This window comes from Garra rufa, chromosome 10 (assembly GCF_049309525.1).
Source record: "Garra rufa chromosome 10, GarRuf1.0, whole genome shotgun sequence".
Lineage (NCBI taxonomy): Eukaryota > Metazoa > Chordata > Actinopteri > Cypriniformes > Cyprinidae > Garra > Garra rufa.
The window spans coordinates 41,726,474-41,736,652 of NC_133370.1; the positions used below are offsets into that span (position 1 = coordinate 41,726,474).

The 10,179-nt window shown below is 36.0% G+C and overlaps 1 protein-coding gene across 1 annotated transcript in view; it reads right to left on the reverse strand.

Moving 5' to 3' along the window:
* xpr1b (xenotropic and polytropic retrovirus receptor 1b) overlaps window positions 1-9,621 on the reverse strand; it is a 41,258-nt gene extending 31,637 nt beyond the window's left edge. Inside the window, exons 1-2 of the mRNA XM_073849010.1 lie at window positions 9,252-9,621; window positions 304-355 (exon numbers count right to left, since the gene is read on the reverse strand). Coding sequence (XP_073705111.1) covers window positions 304-355; window positions 9,252-9,320 — 121 coding nt within the window. The 5' untranslated portion in view covers window positions 9,321-9,621. The remainder of the gene's footprint in view (window positions 1-303; window positions 356-9,251) is intronic.
* Window positions 9,622-10,179: the final 558 nt, after the last annotated feature.

The following is a 10,179-nucleotide window of genomic DNA, read 5'->3' on the forward strand; positions in this document are numbered from 1 at the left end:
CTTAGTAAACATCTCAGATTTGAACACTTTAAATGCTTTTTAAATGTGTTTTTTGGTTGTGGGACAGCAGTTTGGACAATTCTGTAGAATGGCCCATGTATAAGATTTAATGTGATCAAACAAAGGGTTTTAACTAACTTTACAACAAAACCAAAATGTTCCAATTAAACTACTTATCTACAAAGAGCAGTAAACTGGTACACTGCATTTTTTTTTTTTCTATGGGAAGATTTCCAGAGTCCAGTCATGTCAGGCCACGTAAGATGATATGTTTGCATATACTGATGTATTCAACGCATTTACCTTCAATTGATGGGGCCTGATCCTGGGCGGAGTACAACATTTCTTTAAAAGCCTGTGGAGAAGAAAAGAACATTAAACACAATTTCCAGAGGTCAGACAATTGACTTTCATATTACACAGCAGCATGTGACTGGCACTGCGCCCGTTCTGACTGACAAGGGAAGCCCTGCCAGGATGCAGACAGACTGAGACAGAAAGACATGAGCTCTTGAGTACAGAAGAGGAAGTCATAAACCTGAAAGAAAGATAGAGGAAATGGCCATTTTTAACTTTGTCCAAATCTAGAATTGGACATCCCCTCTGTAAAAAACACATCATGTCCTTGAATCCAAAAAAAACTAGGACAAAGCATTGGTTACAATCGTAGGAGCGTAGGAGACTTTACAGCATTTCCACAGGGATGCACTTATCGGTTAGCCAAATATTAATTTTAAACCTGTGATTGGAAATCAACCAATCATACTAAAATTCTGGGCTAATATATTCGAAATATTATTATAAATATGAAATGTTTGTGAATTGTAATGTGCCTATTTTCCGAGAGGAAAAAGAAACTGCATACTAGAGGTGCACAATCATGACAAAACCATAATTGTTGATTATTTGCCTTGATATTGTAACCACTATTATCAATGTTGGTTAACAGAATTGACCAACAGAAATTAGATATATAATTTTAATTAAAAAAAAAATGTGCAAAATTGTTGTGTTGGGAAACATCATAGCCACAAATCCAACACAAGCTGAAAAACTATTTTGTAATTAGTTTATTGCTCTTTTATGCGTCAGTAATTCAAATGACGTTGCTATTGTTATCACTGTTGTCGCAATTTCAGTGACTCACTGTGTTCTAAGGAACTATAATTTAGGGGATTCACGACTGCATTTAGATGTGGTTATCACTTAGAAAACTTTGCAGTGTGTGTGTGGCTACTGGGCTCCAACCTGCATGAAAAATATTACATTCAGAACAGATGACATTCGGAAAGCGACCAAAGTGAGCAAAGAATGAGCTCAGTGACGTCTGTTTTCTCACAAAAACTCTTATTATATTAAATGTAGCCTTCTACATTGCATTATGAATCTCTTATTTACATTGTATCTCTGTGTTTTGTTATGCTGATCACTCACGTGGGAGTCACGGTTTTTGACAGTGATGGCAAAACAACTCATAACAGTTCTCTACACGTACATAAATAGTCATATTTCACAAAATGTACATTTTTGGACTATACAGCTTCATAGCACAATGCCTTTTTTTAAAGAAGCTTATAAAAATGGTATGGGGCTCAGCTCAGTCATTGGAGTCAGCTTCAGATTTCCTGATTGGTGCACCACTAGTAATTATGATATGAGTCTAACCACTGCTTAGCACAAAGTGCATAATCTCTAGAAAATGTATAAGGCTATTTAAAAACGTATGGTAACTCACTGCCTGCGACGACAATTTGCCTTATTCGGAAGCATGCTTTTGCATTAATATTAAGATTTTATTTAAAATGAAAAACTATGATATTGTGAAACAAGGGGTATTTTACTTGTTTTTTTACATCACACTAGGTGAAAGGTCATACAATCCACAGTGGAGAAGCACTGAGAAGTGAGAGAGGCTGTAACTTTGCCTGCGGAACTCAAATCAATAACAGCTGATCAATATTGTGCATGCCCTCTATAAGCTATCATGCCTAATTGTTGCATCACAAGATACTGACAGGAGAAAGAGACCCCGTGAAAAACTGCTGCGCATCAAGCTCCTCTAATCTAACTCATCACATGACCTCCATATTAAACACAATAAAATGAAAAATAATTTATTTAGACAAGCTGGGCTAAAACAGCTTAAATTATACTCCATCATAGACAGTAGTAGAGTATTTTTATTAAATGTTGTTTGAACAACAAGTAAAATGTGAATATTCCAAGATAAAATGTGAATGATTTTAAATGTAGATCCATATCAGTGTTTCCCCTAGGTTTCCAGTGTTGGGGGGGGGGGGGGGTGGGGGTTAGGGGGTTGGGTGCCGGTAGCCAACGTTACTTTTTTTCCCCGGTACTTTACCCTACTTTGTGAAATAACGAAAACATTATTATAGACTTATTCAGTGGAAAAATAAGTCCAAAACTCTCTATTTTAACATTTTGAACAATAGGGCTCTACCAACTTTTGCTTTTTTTTTTTTTTTAATTCTTGTGTGTATTATTTTTTCTCATAATCAAATTAAAAGTATAAACATTTATTTATTTTTAATCAAATGAAAAATACACCCTTTTAATTTTTGGCAAACAAACAGAGGTTTACTGTTAAAATCAATAAATAATAATAATTTAACATTTAAATAATAATTGTAGTATTTTTTCTACAATTAAGTGGTTAATCTTGTTATATTTATTTTTATCATATATATTGTTTCATGTCAATTATTTAAATAGGAATATATAAACAACTACATTATACTGTACAAAAGTAATACAAGACTAATGTTCTGTTACATGTTACTTTTATTTTGACAGGTTGCCTTGAAGTTTCTGTGTGTGTACAGCATGTTATGATGCTAGTTTTCTCAAATGAAACGGTAAAAGTGACACTCACAGCAGCTTTGGATATTGAGTTTATCTGTTCATGCGAGACGCAAATGCCCAAAATTAGCGAGAGCGTCACGTGTGCTTCAGTATATGCGTGTAGTAAAAGCGCGTCTCCACCATTCATACATACAGAGGCAAACGGAGCATGCAGGATTCATATTGAAACGGTCTTTTTGCATTTCAGTTTTCACAGACACTAGTCCATATCGCGATTTGAATGAAGTAACAGACCAACTTTTGATTTATTAATCCAAAAATCGACGAATTTACGTGGCATTTCGCGCTATAGTAGATTCGGTTTTTATGAATGGAGTCCGCGATCCCGTCTGTGTTTTCGCAGATGAGACATTATAAACACGCGATCATGTAAAGACAGAAATGACATGCCTTCGTGTAAATAAGATAAATAACACAAGGCAATTTAGTTTGTTTAATAAAAGAACAATGTATAGCCCTGTTCTATAGGAAAGATAACCTTAATGACTTCTATTGTGATCTGACGCTATATCAAAAATAAAATGAACTTGACATTCAAGGGGGGCGGGGGGTGCCGTTGGGGGGGCGGGGCGCCCCCCTAAGATAATGGTAGGGGAAACACTGCATATTGAAATTCCTTCCAGTGGGAGCACAGTATTTGTGACACAGACCTCAGCATGAACCTTAACACTACTCTTGAACGACAGCATTGTAATCAGAGCATGTGAGAAATGTTAAAGTTTTCTCTTACTCCAAGATCACTCTGAAACTGCTCCAGAATAAAAGCAGTTAATGCTAAATTTTATTAAATGTCGGTGCAAAACATCATCACAAAGAAACCATAAATCTCATGTAACAAAAATATTTTAATTCCTTTCTATCTAAATCTAGCTAGGCAATACATCTCTTTGTCCTCTTCCAGATTTGTAGTCTATTTAAAAAGTCAAAGAATGATATCATGCCCATGATATAAATATCTACTTTTTTAAGTTTAGTGCATCAGAGTATTTAAAGTGCCCTTTTTCTTTTTGAAATCCTTAGTATGAATACTATTTATACTATAAAATGGTACAGAATAGTGCAAAAGTATGCAAAATGACATTTTTTCTTTTAAGACTACTGGCGTGTTCACACTTGGCAGGTTTGGTTCGATTCAAATGAACTCTGGCGTGATTGTCCGTTAGTTCAGTTCATTTGAATAAGTGCGAACTCTGCCATCTGAACTTTGGTGCACACCAAACAAGCCAACAGAACACCCCTAAAGCAGTGGTTCTCAACTCCAGTCCTCAGGGCCCACTACTCTGCACATTTTGTATATTTCTGAATCTGACACTCTCAGTTCAGTTCATGGATCTTTCTCCTAATGAGCTGATGATCTGAATCAGGTGTGTTAAATGAGAGAGACATACAAAATGTGCAGAGCAGTGGGTCCCGAGGACTGGAGTTGAGAACCACTGCCCTAAAGGATAGTCAAACTCTGACTCAGTTCAACTGAAACATCAATGCAATTTGGACTAAAAGACAACACCAAAACAAACCAAAAACAGGACTTGACATCACATTTAAAACCGTTCCTGGAGACCAACTGTCCTTTAGAGTTGACCTATAGCCCTAATCATGCTCTTCAGCAACAGTTTTGGATGACTGGTTTGTTCGCAAAAGTATATGCTATAAAAGCTGTCCAATCAGGTTTTTGCCGTGTACTTATGCCTTTTGTTTTCTATTTTTAAGATCTGTGTTAAAAATAACAGCATGAACACTAAGCAAACCAAGACTAAATGTATAATTTATGTGAGAAGTGTAGTTTTTTTAAATATTTAACCCCTTAACGCCTGAATTTATATAGCTGTATATAAAAAAAAATGTTTTATGTGTGTTTTTGCCTTTAAGTAGATGGTAAAAAATGTTGAGATTATCAATTTAACTTTTGCACAACAAATAGATAGAAATTTTGGTATGTTGCAAATTTGCGACAACAGGCATAATGACAAAAAACAATGTTTTATTTATTCACCCTTTTTTAACTTCTGTATTTATATAAGGTAAGTTGTGCTAAGATACAAATATTTACCTGCTTATTGTGTGCTTATACACTCGACATAATGAGGTGAAATATGTGTGACAAGTATTTTTGAAGTTATTGTAATAATTAGGTTTGTAGAATATTAGCGACAGTAGGCCATAAGGATCAAACTTTCCCGACTCATTTCCATAACTTCGCGACCGGAGTAATCCTCGTGCGTAAACAAGAAATAAGTCCGTCACTTTGCGGTCCCACTAGAAACAAGTGCTTGTCGAAGGTTCCTAGGTCCGTAGCGAATATGCACTAACCGGCATTGGGGGAATGCAGACGCTATCTCGGCTGGTTGATTGAGTCAAACGGTTTGTCGCATATTTATGACAGTAGGCGTTAAGGGGTTAAAATTCTTAATCTAACATAAAAGGTCTTTGAAGTTGTGTTTTGGGCCATAACGCTTGGGCACAGTATCTGTCAAACAAACTAAAACCGAAAGCACAATATGGCTTATTCCCTTCATCAAGTCTGTTTTCGCTGCGTGTTTCAAAGCGAAGCGCGCATTTTGTTCAGGCTCGTGATCCGGTGTTTTCCGCGCCTCAGAAAGACTCAGTTCGCAGTGAGTGCAGTGAACTCATTTATTGCATGTGCTGTGAGTTTAGTGCGTGTCTGAGAACGCAACACCCACCAGTTACGCTTTATTATCGCAGAAGATGATTACAGCATTTCACTAGATTTGTAGTGAGACTGTTTTCACTGAAGCTGGAGTTTTCCATCAAAATGAAAGCCTAAAAGTGCAGTACGAATTGCTAAGAGCCTGCTGTTTAAACGGGTAACTTTACTGCAATGCAAATTCAAAATATCTTTTTTCAAGTGTAGAAATTAGGAAAGAAGTATTGTAATTTCCCCACTGTATTACAAAGCAAATATTAAGTCTTAAGTAGCACGAGTATATTTGTAGCAATAGCCAAAAATACATTGTATGGGTCAAAATTAATGATTTTTCTTTTTTGCCAAAAATCATTAGCATATTAAGTAAAGATCATGTTCCATGAAGATATTTTGTAAATTTTCTACCATAATATATATATATAAAAACTTGATTTTTGATTAGTAATATGCATTGCTAAGAACTTCATTTGGACAACTTTTAAGGCGATTTTCTCAATATTTAGATTTTTTTCCACCCTCAGATTCCAGGTTTTCAAATAGTTGTATCTCAGACAAACATTGTCCTATTTTAACAAACAATATATCAATGGAAAGCTTATTTACTTAGCTTTCAGGTGATGAGAGAATCTCAATTTCGACAAATTTACACTTATGACTGGTTTTGTGGTCCAGGGTCACATATAATATACATATGAAATATTCATTTTCATTTATTTAACAGTGCAACTGTTTTACAATGCATTACTATTGTCATAGGAACAACAATAAAATAAAATTGTTGTTATTATGATAATTATATTCTAATTTGTTTAGCTTACTAAAACACCAGTGTGAATATAATTTAGACTGAGACAGTATAGCACAAATAAAAAGAGTGTTGAGTCCACTTTAAAGTTCAGGTACAAGTCTTTTTCTTAGTTAAGAACATAGGTTGGAGCTCGTAACCACTCTCAAAGTGCATTAGATAGAATAATTTAACTTCAAAACATGAACATGCAAAGAAGATCAAATGTGACCCTGGACCACAAAACCAGTCATAAGGTTAAATTTTACAAAACTGAGATGTATATATAATATGAAAGCTCAGTAAATAAGCTTTCTATTGATGTATGGTTTGCTAGGATAGGACAATATTTGGCCGAGATACATCTATTTGAAAATCTGGAATCTGAGGGTGCAAAAAAATCAAAATCCTGAGAAAATCACCTTTAAAGTTGTCCAAATTAGGTTCTTAACAATGCATATTACTAATCAAAAATTACATTTTGATACATTTACAGTAGGAATTTTACAAAAAATCTCCATGGAACATGATGTTTACTTAATTTCCTAATGATTTTTGGCATAAAAGAAAAATCAATAATTTTGACCCATGCAATGTATTTTTGGCTATTGCTACAAACATACCCCAGCGACTTAAGACTGGTTTTGTGGTCCAGGGTCACAAATGCTCTTTACAAAAAAAAAGAATAAAGAAAAACGATTTTGAAGTAGAAGAAGAAAACAAGATGGGAGTACATACCCTAACTGTATTGACCAACATTACACAGACTACGCATATGCAACGCAGAAACGAGACAAGACGAGCATTTGATGTTAAAAAGTATATAATGAGGTCAATTTGTTTAAAAAATGACAGATCATTTTGCTAGATAAGACCCTACTTCCACAGCTGGGATCGTTTAGAGCCCTTTGAAGCTGCATTTAAACCGCATTTTGGAAGTTCAAACTTGGGGGCACCATTGAAGTCCATTATATGGAGAGAAATCCTGAAATCTTTTCCTCAAGAAACATAATTTCTTTACGACTGAAGAAAATTTCTGTTCTGGAAGTGAACTACTCCTTTTCATTTTACAATAAATATTGTGTTGTGGACTTCATATCGAAATATTATCGTATAGTTCCTAATAATACATATAAATTATAAGAATAATAATATAGAAAAATGTATAATATATAAACTCTTTTTTGTCCTGACTAACAGAACTGATTTACAAGTGTAAACGCATCCTAAGTGAAGAAAAGAAAATGAAATACCCTTAGGGGAGCTGCAGCAAAGCAATTATAGAATGATTAGACTTGTCAAATGTTGCAAAAAACGGTGTTCAACAAGTGATGTCAAATTGACATGCGGAATACAGTACAGTGCAGATTCTGCAGAAGTCTGTTGCAAAAACAGAATCCTGTACGAAAACATGAGCTCTGAGGGAACGTGGCCTTGACAGCTGCATCAAGGATGTTTACTTGTTCTACCAGCAGGCCTGCACAGTTCTACACTCAGGTCAGCATACACCACATTCCCATGACTAAGAAAAAGGTCTTAAACTCTGAAGCAGTCTGGCCTTTAGTCTTGACTTCAGCAGGCTTTTTGACACAGTGAAAATCTGTTTCTTCTATTTCCGAGCGTCAGGAATCATGTGATAGCTTCCTCGGAACACAGAAATCAGCAGAAACGCTCATATCTCTAAATAAGCTGACATCAGCTTTGTCAAGACTGTGTGACACAAAAGAAAGGTCACAGAACACAACAAATCAACACATTCACAGCACCCAGTCACAATGGGCAAAAATAAGTGTGCAACCAAAAAAAAACTCCTCGAGATCAAAACTGATCTCTCCTCAGGGCAGGTAAGACAGAGCTTTATGTGACGTACAAAGCAAATCCTTGACCGGTTAATTTTCCGCTATCATTTATATTTGATTCAGGCATCCAAACACAAACACAATCGGCTGTGTACTACTCTCAAAAAGAGATGATGACTAATTAATTAGCGAATGTCCAGGAGGAAGGCAATAATCCCATTATGTGTAGGCCATTAAACCCTGAAGGAGCTGCAGTACACTAAAGCCCTGTCAACTCTAACCCAGTCCAGTGTCGAAGACAAAGAAAACCGCCTCATATGCGCTCATGTGAAATAATGAAATTTTGTAGTCTGCTAAGCACTGCTTTCTGAAGCTCTGTTTCACCATCATGTATGTTGGTTTTAAAGGAATGGCTCCCGCAGGTAATTACAGACCTGAAAAACAAGACTGCATAGCAATGTGGGGGGAAAAAAATCTAATTTATTAGATGACACATTACAAGGCCACTCCTAAATGATCTATGTGAGAAACAGTAGACACAAATAAAATGAGTGTGGCTGATTTCAGTCATAGTTGTGAACTCGATGAACTTGTTCACCATGTACATTTTGAGATATTAAGTTTTCCTACTCCTAATAATAAGGATACACTATTTGTATACGCAGAATCTATATCTGAATGGATAAATTTTAACACTAGCTGTTTTAGATAACTATGTTCTCTATACTGCATCCTGGAATTGAGTGAAAAAACATACTGTCCTTTGAGCTGCACATATATGTTGAATTTCAATCTTTAGTCTTCTTATTAGTTTAGAATTGTTATATAATGAACATATTCATGAGCAGCATAAACATCTGGACTGATTCACCTGCATCCCTGATGTTCATATAGACTCACATTAGCTTTAAAGCTACCAGCTGTTAGCTTTCAGTTAAAGACTAACCCTGGACAAATATGACAGTCATTAAATCACATAAACACAGATGCAAACCTGCCTTTCGTTCAAAGATAAACGCTATATTATAATTACAGATGACTGATTTTAGGCAGGTTTCGTTGGCTGAAAGGAAACAGTCTGAGGCAAAACAACTCAAGGTTGCTTTTCTTCGACTCTTACCTCATATTGAATGTATTGTTTCCTCCACTCCGGGGTGATGTGGGCAGACAGGTGCTCGGTGAATTTCATTTTTAGAAATATTTCGTTGTGTTTTTTGTCTGAGGAGAATCTCGCGCTGCTGGAAAATTACCAGTGAATCATCGCGAGCTGAAAAGCACCCTCAGATTAACGGCTGTTTTTCGCTGCTCCGCGACATACATATTCAAGGGAAATATTGCGATATTTTCAAACAGCCGACCCCGGTCTTCCTCATTATCCCTCCGGATGTTTTTTCAAGAGCTGCGGGACGCAGGCAGCAGTGGTTCAGATGACCGAAGGAGCTCTAGACAGAGGTTTTCTCTGCCTGATATCTGAGGCTGAAGCTCCAGCCGCCGCCATCATTGTCGGAGAATGACGTCACGGCGCGTCACCACAGAGGATGTTTTCCAGCTCGCGGTGTTTGACCGCTCATGCCTCTTAAAATAATTACTGTGAATTATAGAAATGTGAAATCAAGGGCAGGTTATTCTTAACCTAACATGCCTAAAGGTAAAACGTTTGTCGTTGCACAAAGGTGCATTCTAATTGTCACTTGAACCAGTTTGTTTATCATTGACAGTCACAGCGTATCTAGGCTGAGTGACATGTTTCTCAATAGAGTCCAAGGCTCAATCTACAAAGCAGTTCTACTGCTTTATATTGCTGTGCTTTCCCACATTTTACTCAGTTTCGTCTGTTAAAACTTATTTAAGAATGTAGGTATGCATGCATGTATTTCATTTTGCTTAATGTTGCTTAAATGTAGGATCAAATGACCCACAAAGCACAAATAATTATCAACAGAAAGACAAAACAAGTGTTTCATAAGGCAATAACGTTTTTTCCACAAATAAAGAATCATTTTACACCAATATGTCAGCAAATATGGATATTTAATAAACAATGGCAA